General features: G+C 34.7%; 2 protein-coding genes across 2 annotated transcripts; one reads left to right on the forward strand and one right to left on the reverse strand.

Annotated features, from left to right (window-relative positions):
• LOC109825120 (putative glucuronosyltransferase PGSIP8) lies at positions 229-4,333 on the forward strand. Its single transcript, XM_020391854.1, has 5 exons — positions 229-780; positions 1,629-1,887; positions 2,615-2,816; positions 3,480-3,627; positions 3,700-4,333. The coding sequence occupies exons 1-5, from the start codon at positions 533-535 to the stop codon at positions 4,241-4,243; spliced, it is 1,401 nt and encodes a 466-aa protein (XP_020247443.1). The 5' UTR covers positions 229-532; the 3' UTR covers positions 4,244-4,333.
• LOC109825121 (putative pre-16S rRNA nuclease) lies at positions 4,777-18,840 on the reverse strand. Its single transcript, XM_020391856.1, has 6 exons — positions 18,567-18,840; positions 18,427-18,486; positions 18,231-18,343; positions 5,381-5,449; positions 5,134-5,185; positions 4,777-5,047 (listed from the first exon to the last, which is right to left on the reverse strand). Exons 1-6 carry the CDS (start codon positions 18,759-18,761, stop codon positions 4,931-4,933), a joined length of 606 nt encoding a protein of 201 aa, XP_020247445.1. The 5' UTR covers positions 18,762-18,840; the 3' UTR covers positions 4,777-4,930.

Consider the following 19,275-nt stretch of genomic DNA (forward strand, 5'->3'; position numbering starts at 1 on the left):
AATCGAAACATCGCCCACCGTCGACGACTCGGTTCGTTTGCTCGCTCGTCGTCCCTTTCTCCGACGCGTTGACAACCTTGACCGCCCCTCTGATACCAAACCAACCACAGGCTGCCACGTAACGACGTGGGCCCTCTCCCGGTTTCCACTGGCTGGGGCATCGCGTTGCCGGGCCCCACTGTTCAAAGGAAATAAGCCTCCCCTGTGTTTTTAAGGGCACTTCCACGAGCACTACTTTACCCGTGAAAAGAAAGAAGAAGAAAAAAAAAGGAGAGAGAGAGAGAGAGAGAGACCTGTAGGAATCTCACTTCCTCTCTCATCGTGAAGCAATCTCCGGCGAGTTCTCCGGCAATGCGACCGGAAGGAATCTGAAGAGGCAACCGGAAGCCAAGCAGTTGACCGGCGATCGGCAGTGATCCGTGTAAAGAGAGCAGGAGAAGCGAGCAAGAGAAGTTAGAAGAAAAAAGTAGCTAAAGATCTGTTCTTTTCTTGTTTTTCAGTCTAAAGCTGCGATTTTTAAAGGGCTTGAGAGATGAGGTTAGGCTTTCTGTGGGCGGTGTTGTCGGCAGCGCTATTGGTGTTCCCGGCGACGGCGATATCGCCGGAATCGAGGAAGCAGAAGCACGCGTACGCGGCGATGATGTACATGGGGACGCCGAGGGACTATGAGTTCTACGTGGCAACGAGAGTGATGATGAGGTCGCTGGCGAAGCTGAAAGTGGATGCGGATCTCATCGTCATTGCATCCGCTGACGTCCCGATCCGATGGGCCCAAACCCTGTAAGGTTTCAATCTTTGAATTTCGAGTATTTGTTCGGAGCTTTGCTTGATTTACTGTTTCTCGGCCAAATTAGAGTATGAAGTCGTATTTAGTTCAATTTAGTAATTTAAAGATCGGGTTTTGATTTCGTTTTGGTTGTACGGATTGTTACGGCCGGCTGATGATGAGATATCAAATTTGTCCTTTTTTTTGAAATTTCAATGATCTTTTTGAATTTGGAAGAAGATGAAGTAGAGAAGAAGGCTGGAAATATTTTCGAAATTTCCATAATCGCCCCTGCCGGCCATGATCTTGGTGTACATGATTGTGAAATTTTTATTGGTCTTTTAAAGTTTCGATTTTGCTTTGGTAATTCTTTAAAGTTTCAGTTTTTCTTTTTTTTTCCTCTTTCTTTCTTTTTTTAAGACTTCGTTATTGCTTTGAACAAGAAAGAAAAGCTCTACAGAGGGAAAATAAAGAAAAAAGTATGCACTGCCCTCAAATTTCTTCAAATATTTCGAGATGTACACGCTTTGTGATTGAAATCTTAAGCAACTGCAATCAAGTTGAAAATTCTGAGATAATTATGAATAATATCTATCTAGAGAATACGGATATTTTGAAACTTCAGATTTAGATATTTTTTGGGTAGGAATTTCTTATACAGGACAAAAACCAGTTGACTTCTTTGGTTTGGTCCTGCAATACATAAACTCTTGTTCTTTTGTCGCTTTCCTTTTAACAACCATTGATTTTGATTTAGGAAAATAGTTCTCTCTTACATACTTTTGGACCTAGTATAATTTCTTTTCCTAGTAAGAGTTTGATAGAGAAATCATAAATTAACTAAAAAGTGAAAAATTTACAGGAGAAATGAGGATGGGGTGAAGGTGGTAACAGTAAAGAACTTAAAGAACCCATATGAGAATCAAGGCAACTTCAATAGTAGATTCAAGCTGACAATGAACAAGCTCTATGCTTGGAGCTTAGTTGAGTATGATCGAGTAGTGATGATTGATTCAGACAATCTCTTCCTTCAAAAGACCGACGAGCTCTTCCAGTGTGGTCAGTTCTGTGCTGTGTTCATCAATCCCTGCATCTTCCACACTGGCTTGTTCGTCCTACAGGTACAGTTCGTACAAAGCTTATCCTCAAAGATTTTTTACATTGCAATTTTTATATTTGTAAATTTATACTGAGCACTTTTATAAGTCAAGACTCGAGACCTTAAATTAGAAATGCACTTTGTAATATACGAGAGTTCATATGCAATATTTGATTCTAACAGAAAATTGGTGCACGGGAGATAATTGATCATAAGTTTTGAAACTTCATGATGGAACTAATGGTAATGTTCTTTCACTGATGGTGGAGGGAACAATCAATAGGCTCATGAGGTGATTGGTGGTAGTCAATGGGGAGATGAATCAGATTCATGCTAGAAATTAGGATTGCGTGTAGGTTAGTGAAAACTAAATGATGTGGTCCAATTGTGACACATTGATGTGTCCATCTCAAGCCACATGACTTTTATACCCGAGAATAAGTTTGGTCTTTCAATTCTCATAGCACAAGGGCATAACTTCAGCTTTTTACCAAACATATAATTTTATGTTTAGATTTGTGAACCAATTATGCCCCTAAACGTCTAGGCCATGATTAATTCTACATGAAGACGTGAAGTATGATTTTTATATTGGGAAACAACATTGATCTCTAGGCATGCAAAATGAGCCAAAGAGCTATGTTTCTCTAGCTATAGTATCTATATTATACATTTATTCAATTACTTTTAGCTTTGGTTAAATTTAAAATGTGAAAATTAATTTAAAATTCCTTTTTATGGATGTTCAGCCTTCAAAGGTCGTGTTTAAAGACATGCTTCATGAGCTAGATGTTGGTCGATCAAATCCAGACGGTGCAGACCAGGGTTTTCTTGCTAGTTACTTCCCGGATTTGCTTGATCGACCAATGTTCCATCCACCAGCCAATGGTACAAAGGTTGATGGCTCATACCGTCTTCCTCTAGGATATCAGATGGATGCTTCCTACTTCTGTAAGTTCAATAACCGCCTACTTTTTTTCATGTTTGTATTAAATTGAGGGGTCGCTTTTTTTTTAAATATTTTAAGTAAATGTTAAAGGATGGATGTTATATAACTTCATTTTGATAATTAAAAGGAATGTAGTTAAAACATTAGGTATATAGTATCATTCACCACCAAAGTGCATTGCACAAAAAATGATAATGCACATTATATAACTACACCCGTGATTATATGACTTGGAGATTCCATGGATATGGAGCAAAGAAAATGTGGAGAAATTTTAAGGGGGAAATCGGATTCCTTCCATTTGACAACAACAACAACAAAGTCTTCTCCTAAATCTTCAAGGTCGGCTACATGGAATCCTACTTTCCATTCAGTTCTATTTTGGATCATCTCCTATCATATTCTTCTTAATTGCTTCCAACCAAGTTCGTTTAGGTCTACATCTTTTATTTCTGCTGCTTTGACTGCTCTTCTTTTATTCCTTCTGATTTGACTGCTCTCAGAAAAAGAAAGAGTTGCAATTTTCTAATGTAACCAAAGAGAATGCATTTTCTTTGGTAGTTTTGTTTTCCACATCCTGAAAGTTGATAATAGCCTAAACAATCTCATTATAACTCTACTTAACAGTGAGATCAAGCATTTATTTGTATTCCTTCCTTTTGCAGATCTTAAGCTTCGATGGAGCATACCCTGTGGCCCTAACAGTGTTATAACATTTCCAAGTGCGCCATGGCTCAAACCCTGGTACTGGTGGTCTTGGCCCGTTCTCCCTTTAGGCCTCCAATGGCATGAACAAAGGCGAAACACTATTGGGTAAATTACTAAAACACCCCTCCTTTTAACCCCCAATTACATATCAAAGTCTAACATTCCAAATTTAAACAGATACAGCGCCGAGCTCCCTGTCGTAATGATCCAATCCTTAATGTATCTTGCCATCATAATAGTCACTCGTCTCGCTCGCCCTAGCATGTCAAAACTCTGCTACAACCCTCACCCAGAGAAGAGCATCGCCTTTCTACACTCCATGCTCAAAATGGCAGCAATGTGGTGCATTTTAGCAGCGTACCTTGTCCCTGTCATGCTTATACCACGAACTGTGCACCCTCTTCTTGGTTGGTCTCTGTATTTGCTCGGTTCTTCCTCTTTGGCTTCCATTGTTATAAATTCCTTCTTGGTTCCGGTGATTCCAGTGCTTACGCCTTGGATTGCGATAGTTGGTTCGTTGTTTGTGATGGCTTGTCCTTGGTATTCTAATGGTGTGGTTAGGGCATTGTCGGTGTTTGGCTATGCTTTCTTTTGTGCTCCATTTGTGTGGGCATCAGCGGTGAAGGTCGTTACTTCTTTGCATCTTGTTTTTGAAAGGGAGGGTTTTTTCCCTAGATTGGGAGAAAGCTTACAGACTCCTCAGTTCAGCAAGCTGTACTGATGTTATTTATTATTTTTGGAAAGATTTTGGGATTTTTATTCCTGTATTACTTGTGTATGAATACGAGTATATTCGGTATATTTTAATACCTTACAGAAGAAGGGGGAGGGGATGCAATTGGAGAATGTATAGTAGTTCTCATATCAGGCAGCAGGAGGCTTACCAAGACCGTTTAGTTGGTGTCTCTCCTGCTGTGTTCTGATATTTCATCATTTATCTGAAAAGGGAATATTTGGGCTGCATTCAGAATCCATATCTTCTATGCTTGTTGTTTTTATAACCAGATTTCAAGATGCTAATCTTACTCACGGTCAACTCTTCAGACGCATCACATGCAAAACAAAGCACGCATCCAATGCTTTTTTAAGATTCATTATATATAAACATTAAGCGCATCTGGCACTTTTGTTACAAACAATAATTAGAGGTTAGCAGCTTCCAGCTCAGTTGACAGAGGCCAAGTCACATGGTTATTTATCACTCTCTGCTGGCTGGTTCATGTACTCTATTCACCAGGTTGCAGAAAAAAGAAAGAAAAGCTAAGCATGTTTCAGATTAATTTAAAAAATAATTATAACAGAGGATGCAACTTCATTAAAAAAAAATGTGTTGCCCTGTAAAAGGTTACTAACATGCACCAAGCTTTGAATGTTGATAAACAATGAAGCGTTGAAATAGGCTGCTAACTTAAAAATCTAACTCTCTAGGACGGCCCTTGACAAGCTTTTCTTGCAGTTCCAGTTGCTTAGGCATTACAAGTTCAGCTCCGCTGCCAGACATTGAGAAGTATCTCTCAAGTACCATCTGAAATTTTAAGAGCAAATGAAAAAAGAGGTCCACATAGGAAAACAAAATCAATTGAAAACTTCGAAGACAGTTTCTAGCAGCACCATGGCAGCATAGGCATCTGTTCTCCCTTGGCGAGCAGATTTCTTTAGGCCCCTAAAGAAGAAAGCTGTTGGGTTAAACTCTCATGTGCTTGAAGCAGATAACATAATTCTGCCATTCGAACTTGAATCATGTTGGAGATACATGTACATCAACAAGAAGAAGCCCCCAAATTATACTAAAAAGGAACAATTCAACTATCGGCACTACAAATAAAGAGAAGGAAATAATGATAAAATGAGCACATACGCTTCTTTCATAAAGTCGAGGGCTTCTTGTGAACTTCCATGCTCATCTTGCAAATATACTCTCAAACCTCTGCACTGTTTAAGAATTGGAATCAACAAATGGTGCATGTAGAAAGGAATTATGTGTAAATGTGGTTATTTATCTTCATCAGGAGTGTAAATTAAAAAAAAAACCGTATTCTGTATGGTTACATTAGAAAACGATTATCAAGTTTTTGTTTGTAATATCTGTCTGAAATGTACACAACACATCTTTTTGTTTATAACTGAAAAATGATGTAGATAAAACATAGTCGGGGCCCTGATCGTTGACATGAAAAGAAAAGCATGCATCAAGGGCTGGATAGAACTGCTGAGGGGTAATCACACGATTTGGATCTTTTAACACTTGCTCTTGTATAATCCATCATACTAGTCATCTCAGAATCTATTTTATGCCAGTTAAGTAGCATTTTGTCAGCAGGATGCATAGGTCAGTTCAAGCAGTTGATTTGAGGCTAATCTACTCCGAAATTTAGACAGAACCGGATGTCACAAGTGAGATTAAACTCAGGAAAGGAGATCACATTTATCCCAACGTTGTGTAATCGCATGAGAAATTCCCTTTTTTGGGAATACCCTATTATGCCATCTGAGGATTGAATGCTGTTGAAAGCGCTATCCCCTCTGTCATTCTTTTTTGAAAAAGCGTAATATAAAAGAAGCCCCCCACCCCCCCCAGCCCTACTGTGAACCGGGAGGGAAGTCAAGTTTCCATAAATTTACTGCTACATACAATGAAGAAAATGTGAAAAGCATCACAACATCAAAAACCATAAGCTAATTTCACAGAAACTCATGATGTATTTATGGTTTGAACAAATCATGTTAATAATTTAGCAACAAAAAAAAAGTGATTCTATGTCTTTCTTTATTTTATGATAACCCACAGATTTGTCCATTTCCATCGGCTTCGACCCAATGACAATAATTAGCCGCATTTCAAACTTCACAATTTTCATGGGCTATGCAGCCCACAATTTTTGTCCATTGTCATTCGTTCGACCCAATGACAATTAATTATGCATACTTCAAAATTTACGAATTTCATAGACTAATCCACAATTTTGTCCAATACAGTTTTTGATGCAATGACGATTAATAATGCGTATTTCAAAGTTTGCGATTTTAATGGGTAAATTACGATTTTGTCCATTTTTTCATTTTGACTTGATGGAAAATAAATATGAGTACTTTAAAATTCAGGGGAGATAAGCCATGATTTTGTCCATTTTCATCGGTTTTGAGCCCATGATAATTGATATATATAATTTAAAATTTACAATTTTCATGAGCTATAATCCACAATTTCTGTACAATATGGTCCATTTGACCCAACGACAATTAATCATGTGCGCGCTACATAGATTTTCATTGGGTATAATTCACGATTTTAGCTCGTTTTGTTCATTTTCAACCCAATGGAAAATAAGTATGCGCGTCTCAAAACTCATAATTTTTATGGACTATAATCCACGATTTTGTCCATTTTAATCGGTTTCGACCCCATGACAATTAATGTATTTCAAAATTCATGATTTTTATGGCTATAACCCACGACAATGACAATTAACTGGGCTATTTCGAAATCGGCATTTTAATGGGCTATACTCTATGATTTTTTTTCTATCTTCATTCGTTCGACCCAATGACAAGTAATTATGCGTACTTCAAATTTCACGAATTTCATGGACTATATAACCTACAATTTTCTCCAATATGGTTCATTTCAATCTATTGATAATTAATTATGTGTATTTCAAAGTTTGCGCTTTTTATTGGTTATAACTTACGTTTTTTGTCCATTTTTATTCATTTCGATCCAATGGAAAATAAGTACGCAAACTTCAAAATTCATGATGTTCATGGGCGATAGCCCACGATTTTTTCCATGTCCATCGATTTCAACTCAATCACAATTAATTAGGCGTATTTCAAAATTTGCAATTTTGATTGATTACAACCCAATATTTTTGTCAATTTTCATGACACAATTAATTGTGCATACTTGAAAATTCATGAATTTCATAGAGTATAATCCATGATTTTGTCCAAAATGGTTTATTTCAACTTACTGATCAGTAATTATACATACTTTAACGTTGGCAATTTTCCCCAATTGAAAATAAGTGCATTTCAAAATTCATGATTTTCATGGACTACAACTCATGATTGTCCATTTTCATCGATTTTAGCCCAATTACAATCACATATGGGTATTCAATATTCGCAACTTCCAGAGGATATGACCCACGATTTTTATCCATTTTTCTTTGTTCAACCGAATGTCAATTAATTAAGCGTACTTCAAAATTCACAAATTTCATGGTCTATAACTTACGATTTTCGTCAAATATGGTTCATTTCGACCCAATGACAATTAATTACGCATACTTCAAAGTTTGCAATTTTCATTAGTTATAACTCAGGATTTTTGCTCATTTTTGTTCATGTAGACCTAATGGAAAATAATTATGTGCACTTCAAAATTTATTTTTTAAATAAGCTATAATCCACGATTTTGTTCATTTTTATCGATTTCGACCTAATGACAATTAATAAAATGTATTTGAAAATTCACAATTTTCATGGGCTAAATCATGTTTTTGTCCATTTTCGTTCATTTTGATTCAATGGTAATTTACTCTGCGTATTTCAAAATTCACGAATTTCATGGGCCATAATCCACAATTTGCGACCAATATGGTTCATTTCAACCCAATGACAATTAACTATACGCACTTCAAGTGCGAGATTTTCAATGGATATAACTCATGATTTTTGTCTATTTTTGTTCATTTCGACCCAATAGAAATAGGTATTTGTATTTCAATATTAATGATTTTCATGGGTTATGGCCCACGGTTTTGTCAGTTTTTATCGGTTTTAACCCAATGACAATTATTAGGCGTATTTCAAAATTAATGATTTTCATGTGTTATACTACGAGAATGACAATAATTAGATGTATATTGCAATTCACAATTTTACTATGCTATAACTCACAATTTATGTCTGTTTTAATTTGCTCGACCCAATGGCAATTAATTATGCTTATTTCAAAATTTATGAACATGGACTATAACTCATAATTTTTGTCCAATATGATTGATTTTGACCCACTGACAATTAATTGTGCGCATTTCAATGTTTGCGATTTTCATTAGTTGTGGCTCAAGATTTGTTTATTTTTGTTCATTTCGACCCAATAGAAAATATGTATGCATACTTCAAAATTCACGAATTTCATGAGCTATATAACCCACAATCTTTCTTCAATATGTTTCGGTTCGACCTACTAACAATTAATTATGCATACTTCAAAGTTTGCGATTATTAATGATTATAACTCACATTTTTCCCATTTCATTTCATTTCGATCCAATGGAAAATAAGTGTACATTAAAATACATGATTTTCATAGGCTTTATCGGTTTCAACCCAATGACAATTAATTAGATGTACATTAAAATACATGATTTTCATGTGCTATAGCCCATGATTTTTGTCCAATTTTATTTGTTCGACCCAATGGTAATTAATTGTCCATTTTTTATTATTTCAACCAAATGAAAAATAAGTATGTGCATTTCAAAATTCATGATATCCATGAGCTAAAGCCCACGATTGCCCTTTTTTACAGGGTTTGACTCAAAGATAATTAATTAGGCGTATAATAAAATTTCACGATTTTCATGGTCAATAACCCACGATAATAACAATTAACTAGGCGTATTTCAAAATTTTAAATTTTAATAGACTATAACCTACAATTTTGCCTATTTCCATTCATTCGACCCAATAGTAATTAATTATGTGTATTTCAAAATTCACGAATTTCATTGGCTAACCCACGTTTTTTGTCCAATATAGTTCATTTTGACCCAATGACTATTATTATGCGGGCTGCAAAACTTTGCCAATTTCATTGGTTATAACTCACGATTTTTATCTTTTTTTCTCATTTAAACTCAATGGAAAATAAGTATGCGCACATCAAAATTCATGATTTCATGGGCTATAACCCACGGTTCCGTCCATTTTCATCAAATTTGACTCAATGACAATTATCTTGGACAATGTTCGTAATTTTCGTTGATTGTAACTCATGATTTTTGTCAATTTTTGTTCATTTCGACCCAATGGAAAAGAAGTATGTGTAATTCAAAATTCTTGATTTTCATGGGATATAATCCACGATTTTGTCCATTTTCATTGATTGTGACCCAATGACAATTAACTAAATGTATATCAAAGTGCGCTAATTTCATGGACTATAACCCACAATTTTTGTCCATTTTCCTTCATTTGACTGAATGTTAATTAATTATGTGTAATTCAAAATTCACTATCTTATGGCCTATAACCAACAATTTTTGTCCAATGCTGTTCATTTTGACCCAAGGATATTTAATTATGCACACTTCAAAGTTCGCGATTTTTATTGGCTATAACCCATGATTTTTATGCATTTTTGTTAATTTCGACTCGATGCAAATAAGTATGTACTTTAAAACTCATGATGTTCATGGGTTATAACCCACAATCTTATTCATCTTCATCGGTTATGACCCAATAACAATTAATTAGGCTTATTTTAAAATTCATGATTTCAATAGCCTACAACCCACGACAATAACAACTAATTATATGTATATTAAAATTCATAATTTTAATGGACTATTACCCACTATTTTTGATTATTTTCATTTGTTCAGCACAATAGTAATCAATTATTGATACTTCAAATTTTTTATTGCCTATAACCCATAATTTTTCTCCAATATGGTTCATTTCGGCCCTCTACTAGTAATAATGCATACTTCAAAGCTCAGAAATTTCACTTTTATAATTTACGATTTTTGTCCTTGGTACATTTCAAGTTTCCTCCTAATCGAAAATAAAATGTATACCTCAAAATTCATGATTTTCATGGATTATACCCCGATTTTGTCTATTTTCATCGGTTTCGGCCCCTATAATAACTAATTAGGCGTATTTCAAATTTACAATTTTCACAGGCTATAACCCATGAATTTTATCTATTTTCGTTCATATCAATCGAATGGCAATTAATTATGCGTATTTCAAAGTTCGAGATTTTCATTGGTTGCAACTTATAATTTTTATCCATTTTTGTTTATTACGATCCAATGGAAAGGTGTAATATAAAATTCATGATTTTCATGGGATATAACTCGTGATTTTGTCCAATTTCATCGCTTTCGACCCAATAAAAATTAATTAGTTGTATTTCAAAATTCACAATTTTCATGGGCTATAACCCGCAATTTTTGTCCGTTTCTGTTCATTTCAATCTAATGACAACTAATTATATATATTTCTAAATTTCAGAAATTCAATGGCTATAAGCCTGCAACCCATAAATTTTGTTCAATATGGTTCATTACGACCCAATGATAATTAGTTAAATGTATTTCAAAGTTCGCGATTTTGTTGGTTGTAAGTCATGATTTTATGCTCATTTCTGTTCATTCTGATCCAATGAAAAATAAATGTACTTCAAAGTTTATTATGTTCATGATTTTATCCATTTTAAACAATTTCGACCCAATGACAATCAATTAGGTGTATTTCAAAATTCATAATTTTTATGGGCTATAGCCCACGATTGTTTACTATTTTTGTTCATTTCGATACAATGGTTTTACTTATGCATACTTCAAAATTAACAAATTTCATTGTTATAACCCGCAATTTTTGTCGAATATGGTTCATTTCGATCCAATGACAATTAGCTATGCATACTTCAAATTTCGCGATTTGCTCTAGCTATAACTCATAGTTTTTGTTCATTTCAACCTAATGGAAAATAGGTATGTGTATTTTCAAAATTCATGATTTTTATGGGCTATATAACCCACAATTTTGTCCATTTTCATCACTTTCAACCCAATAACAATTAATTTGGCGTGTTTCAAAATTCACAATTCTCATAAGTTATAACCTACGCCAATGACAAGTAATTAGGTGTATTTTAAATTTTTAAAATTTTGATAGGTAATAACCCTGTCCATTTTTCTTCATACGACCCAATGGAAATTAATTATGCATACTTCAAAATTTACAAATTTCATAGGTTATACTTATAACCCACAAGCTTTGTCTAATATAGTTCCTTTCGATCCACTGACAATTACTTACGCTTACTTCAATGTTCGCAATTCTCATTTGTTTTAACTCACGATTTTTCTCCGTTTTTGCTCATTTTGACCAAATTAAAATAAGTATGTGTATCTAAAAATTCATGATTTTCATAGTTACCCACGATCTTATCCATATTCATCGGTTTCGACTCAATGACAATCAACTAGGCATATTTCAAAATTCCCAATTTTTGGCTATATAACCCACAATATTTGTCCATTTTCTTTTGTTTGATCCAATGAAGTTAATTATGCGTACTTCAAAATTTATAAAGTTCATGAGTTATAATCTACAATTTTTGTCCTATATGGTTCATTTTTACCCAACATAAATTAATTATGCGTATTTTAAAGTTGGTAATTTGCATTGGTTGTTTTTGTCTATTTTTGTTCGTTGAACCAATTGGAAGATATGCTTCAAATTTCATGATTTTCATGGGCTATACCCACGATTTTGTTTATTTTATTGATTTCGACTCATTGACAATTAATTACATGTATTTCAAAATTCACAATTATCATAGGCTATGTAACCCATGATTTTGTCCATTTTCGTTCATTTTGATCTAATGATAATTAATTATGCGTACTTAAAAATTCACAAATTTCATAGGCTAAAATACACAATGTTTGTCCAATATAATTTATTTTCGACCCTATGACAATTAAGGGTGTGCGTTCGCATAGCTATAACTCACATGTCCAATGGTCCATTTTCTTCATTGTCATCCAAAGGAAATTAAGCATGTATTTCAAAATTCATAATTTCCAAGGAGTATAACCTACAATTTCGTCCACTTTCATCGGTTTCGACTCAATGAAAATTAATTAGCCATATTTCAAAATTCATGATTTTATGAGATATAACTCACAACAATGACAACTTATTAGGAAAATTTCAAAATTCGCAATTTTAATGGGCTATAATACACGATTTTTGTCCATTTAATTTTTTCAATCCAAAAACAATTAATTATGTGTACTTTAATATTCACGAATTTCATGGGCTAAGCTATATAACCCACAATTTTTTAACAATATGGTTCATTTAGACGCACTAACAATTAATTATGCGAACTTCATAGTTCACAAATTTTATTGGTTATAATTAATAATTTTTCTCCATTCTGACCCAATGGAAAATAAGTGTGTACTTCAAAATGCATGATTTTAATAACCTATAACCCACGATTTTGCCAACATTCATTAGCTTCGACCAAATGATAAATAATAAGGTTTATTTCAAAATTCACAATTTTCATACGCTATATAACCATGATTTTCATCCATTTTCATTCGTTCGACCCAATAGAAATTAATTATACGTACTTCAAAATTCACAAATTTCAAGTGCTATAATCCACAAATTTTGTCCAATATACTTAATTTCGACCCAATGTTAATTACTTATGTGTATTTCAAAGTATGTGTATTTTCATAGGTTGCAGCTCGTAGTTTTTGTTCATCTCAACCCAATATAAAATAAGTAGGTGTATTTTAAAATGCATGATGTTGTCCATTTTCATCAAGTTCGACCAAATGACAATTAATTAGGCATATTTCAAAATTCATAATTTTCATCGGATATAAACTACGATTTTGTTCCATTACGTTCATCTCGATCCGATGACTATTATTTATGCGTATTTCAAAATTCATGAATTTCATGGGCTATAATCCAATAATCTTTGTCTAATATGGTTCATTTCAATCCAACAACAATTAACTATGTGCACTTCCAAGTTTGTGATTTTACATTTGCATATTTGTCCACTTTGTTTATTTCGACCCAATGAAAAATAAGCATATATATTTTAAAATTTATTATTTTCATGGACTATAAACCACAAATTTGTTCATTTTCATCATTTTTGACCCAATGACAATTAATTAGGCGTATTTTAAAATTTATTATTTTTATGAGCTATAATCCATGACAATTACAATTAATTAGGTGTATTTCAAAGTTCGTAACTTTAATGGGCTATAACCCAAGATTTTTGTCCATTTTCATTTATCTGTCCTAATGGTAATTAATTATGTGTACTTTAAAAATTTTGAACTTCATTGTTTATAACCCACAATTTTTGTCCAATATAATTCACATCGACCTGAACTATTAATTATGCATACGTTAAAGGTCGCAAATTTCATTTGTTATTAGTTAACTCATGATTTTTTCATTTTTTGTTCATTTCAACCAAATGGAAAATAAGTATATGTACTTTAAAATTCATGATTTCATGGGCTATAACCCATGATTTTGTTTATTCTCATCAGTTTTGACCCAATGACAACTAATTAGGCGCATTTCAAAAATTCACACTTTTCATGAGCTATAAAGCATGATTTTTACCTATTTTCATTCGTTCGACATAATGGCAGTTAATTATGCGTAATTCAAATTCACGAATTCATTGGCCTATAAATCTATAATTTTTATCTAATTTATTTATTTTGACTCAATGACAATAAACTATGCATATCTTAAAGTTGGCAATTTTCATTGGTTGTAGCTCATGAATTCTGTTAGTTTTTGTTCATTTTGATCCAATGAAAAATAATTATGTGTACTTTAAAATTCATGATTTTCATGGGGTGCAACTCACGATTCTATCCATTTTCATCGGTTTTGACCCAACGACAATTAATTAGGCATATTTTAAAATTCATGATTTTCTTGGGCTATAACCAACAATGACAATTAATTAGGAAAATTTCAAAATTCATAATTTTAATGGGCTATAATCTACAAATTTTGTCCATTTTTATTTGTTTGACCGAATGGTAAATAATTATTCGTGCTTCAGAATACACATCAAAGCTATGTTTGAGAAGCGTGCATTGATATGTATTACACGCCAACATGAATCCCAAAGCAAATCTAGTGGATAAAAAGATTAGTGGACAAGCAAGAGCTCCTATCCGTGTTGTACATAGTGAACAATTGCGGCTACAATTGTTAGTGGCCCTTGTCCGCAACGATTTTGGCCATAGTGGTGAGAAAAAGCGCCAAGGACCGCTATTCATTTGAAATAGTGGAGAAAAGCGCCTCCCTCCACCACGCCTTTGCCTCCTCTCCAGATCCTCCAACTCCTTGACGAGCTCCATCTCCTCTCCTCGACACTGCAGCAAACAGTCTCGTCGACGAGCTACATCTCCATCTCTCCTCTCCAGATCCTCTCACTACCTCTGCTCTATCTCCTTGACGAAGCCCTCTTCTGAGTTCGACTACCTCTTGCCCTCAATTGCCTCTGTTCCTCTCAACTCCTCAACGCTACAACAATTGTTTCATCGAACTCAAGGTAATATTTCAACTTTCCAACAACTCTTGTTTATTTCTCAAGTTTGTAATGTTAGGGAGAATTATTAAAGGGTATATTTGTTTTGGGGGAATTTTTGCATCTACTTTGTTTCACAATTAGTAGTGATGATAATTGTTTTGGGCCTCTAGTTACATTCTAATTTCATGGATAATTGCTGAAAATTTTATGCCAATTTCATGGTTGGTGTGTCTGTCCTTCAATTGCATGCTAATTTATTGTCTAAATTGCATGATTGCCGAAAAGCTTATGTTAATTGCATGCTTAATGGGTTTGTAACTGCATGCTAATTTCACGGCTAATTGCCGAATTTCATGTTGATGGCTGAAATTTTTTGGGTGTTTGTTTAATTTAATAATTTGTTCATCACTTCATTGTCAATTGTTTTGAGTCTAATGGAATTGGTTCTAAATTGGGGAAATGGTTTCTTTTACACTTGTTTTGACTTTTGAGTTGTATCGTTAATTTGCTATGTTCATATACCATAGATGCTTTTTGTGCTTTCAGTTACATGATAAACTATAAAGTTCTAAAACTTATATTGTTATTTGTTCCTTGTTCAGGTATAATTTCAACATCATTATATGTAATTGTCCTCTACAGCATTTAATTCATTGATAGGCTCGAGCTTCGGGTCAGCTACCACATCCGCGTCTTTCAGATGATAATAGATGTGATTGGGGAATTTGTCTGGAATGGCCTAAGAATAAGGTCAAGTGCACTCTGTGTGGATATGAATCCATCAGTGGCATTTCCCGCCATAAAGAACACTTAACTGATAGCCCGAGGAATACAAAACTATGTAAGAAAGTGACGTCTGACATTATAGCGAGTGTAAAACCAGCAATGGCTGAAAGTGATGACAAGAGGTCAGACAAGATAAGATATGAGATCGAGCGTATGTAGGAGGTCCATGTTTCTAGTTCCAGACTTTTAAGTGTAGAAGAAATCACTCAGATCAGAAACAAGAGGCCCCGAGATATTGGAGTCATCGATCGACATGCTACATTCTTGCTAGAGGAGCCTACATCAACTTCAACGATGAAGCAAACAACAGTCGATGTAGCTGAGTGCAAAAGAAGAAAGGAGTTGGTCCACGAACGGGTCTCTCTTTGGACCTAGGAAGCAGGGATTCCATTTCATGCATTGGCGCTCCCTTCGTTCGGCAATATGTGTGAAGCCATTGGCCAGTTTAGTCCAGGCTATGTGAGAGCAGTAATGTATCAGTTGAGGGAGCCTTTGTTGAAGAAGGTAGTAGCTCGTACTTCAGCTGGTTTGGAACCACATAAGAAGCTTTGGGAGACTACTGGTTGCACATTGATGACAGATTTATGGATTAATTGGAAGCACAGATGTGTTATGAATATGTGCATTCATTCTAATGGTAGAGTTATCTTCTACAACTTGATAGAGGAGTTTGCTGATGTAGATCCACACAAAGAAAAAGAACATGTTGGATAGCAAGAGATTGAGCGATCTAGTCTATGTGCAATTCAATTTGAGGATCAAAACTAAGATGGATACATCAAGGATGGAAAGAAGAGGGACATCCTACTTACAAAAGATGGTCGGCACGCTACTTCATGGGTGGTGGAAGGATATAACTCCGAGAAAGAGGATTATTATCCAGGGACTGACATTCCATTTGGAGTTATCTCCGAAGTAGCTGGAGTAGACAACTTGTTGCAGCCAAGGAGGATCACAAGGAGGGCAAACACGGCTTCTAGTTCAAGAGCCTACAAGGAGGTACATTCGGACGGTGATGAGGGATCTGTTAAGGACTTAGAGTTAGATGAGGATATCCAATTTGACGATGATGATAGTGACGATGATGCTTTGGGAGATGAGATTTTGCTACTCAGCGCCGCTGATGACGATGAGGATGACGGGTAATGATGAGTCATTGCTTGATTTTAGACTTTAGTCATGTTATTTCTAAGACTTCTGGCTTTTATTTTGCTTTGATTTAGACTTTTGGGTTTGGAGTTTGGACATGTCATATGTTTGGACTTTGATCTTTACTGCTTGCTTAATATACATAAAATGTTATTATCTATCATGACCTTATCTTGCTTTGCTCATTTATCTATGATTGAATATTTTATATTATGTCAAGTTTCAAATAGTTAAAATAATGATGGTGTTACTAATCAATGTTTTTCTATTGTTGAGAATTTTTGTATTAGCGACTTGAAAGTTGAAGGCAAGGGATAAATAATGGTCTTTTTGATAAACATGTACGGTTTTTTATTCTTTATAGTAATTTGTTAATATTATGCAATTGTTCCACATCTATTTCATGCTTAGAATCTCTATAAATCATTAAACACGCATTTATAGAATTTTTAGATTTTTCTATAATTTTTTATTTTTTTAAATATTTAAATATATTTAAATTGGATCACTATTTGACTATGCACTATTTGCTGCTATTTTGCTGCAAATAGCCTTAGCAGTACCTCACCGCTACGCGACGCTATCCGTTATTGATAATCTCGGCTCCTATCCACTTAAGTTTATAAGAGTTTTACTCGGGTAGATATATCAACAAATGTAATATTGCATGAAGCATTGAGCCATCAGCAAAGGAGCAAAATCATTAAATTTGAAACTTACTAACTTTTGATTTAAAATGTGTCCCCTCATATACTTTTAACATTAAACTAACTTGGAGGATTTCATGGATGTCTGCAAGAATATTCTCATTCTTATTTTGTAGCAGTGAAGAAATCAAGAAACTCCTGAACTTCTTCCTATTGTGGCACATGTAGATTGTAAATAGGGTTTTGTTCTCATGAAAATCACTTTTAAAATAGGTCAAATCAATAAAAAAAACCTTTGAATTTTTCTTCACATACGTAAGCCACTTTATAAGTGGATTTAGTTTTCCATCGGCCATTTTTTGTCAAATTCTGCTCAGCCACTACCTTAATTACCCAAAGTACCCTCATTAATTACATGTGTAGTTGAGAAACACATATTAGGCATGTGCAATTAATGAGAGTAGTTTGGGTATTTTAGATATTAATCAAGTAGAAATTGACAAAAAGTGGTTGATTGAAAACTGAAGTCACTTATAAGGTGGCTTAAGTATAAAAAACTTCAAAGGTAGTTTCTACCGATTCAACCTATTTTTAAGGTGGTTTTCATGAAAAATCTTCGTAAATACTACTACATATAATGATCTCTATCTATTCATAACCAGTGAATTATACACTATATCTTCTTCATCCTTTCGTTCTATCTCTTTAACAAATATATGCAAATAGCAAATCCTTCTATAAACATAATGAAGCAAAACAAACAACTGAAGAAAACATACCTCTCTGCAGCTCGAACCGCAATCCTCCCAGCAACACTCCGAACTTTATTCGATTGCGTCGTCTCCTTCCCATCATAGGACCTCGGCAACCCAATGACAAACTCATCAACTTCCTAAAAGAAACCCAAATCACACCGAACCCATCATCAAAATTACAAAATTGCACCAAAAATAACCAAAATCCAAAATCAAGCACCTCTTTTTCCGCAATCTCAAGTAGTCTCAGCTCAAGCTTCTGCCCTCTCAGCTCCAAAACCTGAGCATAACCAACCAAACCCTAAGAGAGAGAAAGGGGTAAGAGAGGGGCAAAATTGTAATTTTGGTCTTGATTGTTACGGCGAGAGGGCGGGCGGAGAAACCCTTGCTGAGGGCGAGGCCGGTACGGGCGTTGCCGAGGTCTANGATCGACGGCTGCAGAGGCTGGGGATCTTTGGAAGCCCTAATTTTGATTGTAATTCTAGTCTGAGGAATGGAGAGTGTTGGGGTGCACGAAGGATGAAGAAGAAGTTGTTGATGATGTATTATTGGCATTTTTTTAGGATTGATTTTGATTTTGATTTTGATTTTGATTTTGTGTTGGGGGGTCGGAGCTTCAATGGGCGCCACCGGATTTGCTACTATCCACCGAAAAAACAAAAACGATTTCCCCTTATTATATTACCCAATACGGCCCAAGCCCACGAAATAAGTAAGCGCAATGAAGTAATAGATACGGCCTCATCCAATCGGGAGTCCATCTTCTAATATATATTTTTTTCCTTTGATACTTATATATCTATCTATAAACTGAATATTATACATGTGATGATGACAAGCGGACAACAAGCTGCACCCTTAATCCTTTCTGAATCGCAAAACTCAACCTACGAAACACGTACTCAGCTGACCCTGCTGTCGCGACATTCCTATTCATGAATTTATGTACCCTCCTGAGGAACTCCACCGCATTAGCTGCAAGGAAACCAAACGTATCGAACGGGATGAAATTGTGGTGGTTGTCCTTGCAAGCTTGATCATGTTTGCCCACATTTACCTCTGCCGCCCT

The sequence above is a fragment of the Asparagus officinalis genome, chromosome 10 (assembly GCF_001876935.1).
Source record: "Asparagus officinalis chromosome 10, Aspof.V1, whole genome shotgun sequence".
NCBI lineage: Eukaryota > Viridiplantae > Streptophyta > Magnoliopsida > Asparagales > Asparagaceae > Asparagus > Asparagus officinalis.

Bases quoted from the DNA above. Each gene is read 5' to 3' on its own strand.
- LOC109825120 (XM_020391854.1), top strand. From the start codon at position 533: ATGAGGTTAGGCTTTCTGTGGGCGGTGTTGTCGGCAGCGCTATTGGTG. The intron at 781-1,628 runs GTAAGGTTTCAA...AAAAATTTACAG, and splicing joins ATCCGATGGGCCCAAACCCT to GAGAAATGAGGATGGGGTGA. The intron at 2,817-3,479 runs GTAAGTTCAATA...TTCCTTTTGCAG, and splicing joins GATGGATGCTTCCTACTTCT to ATCTTAAGCTTCGATGGAGC.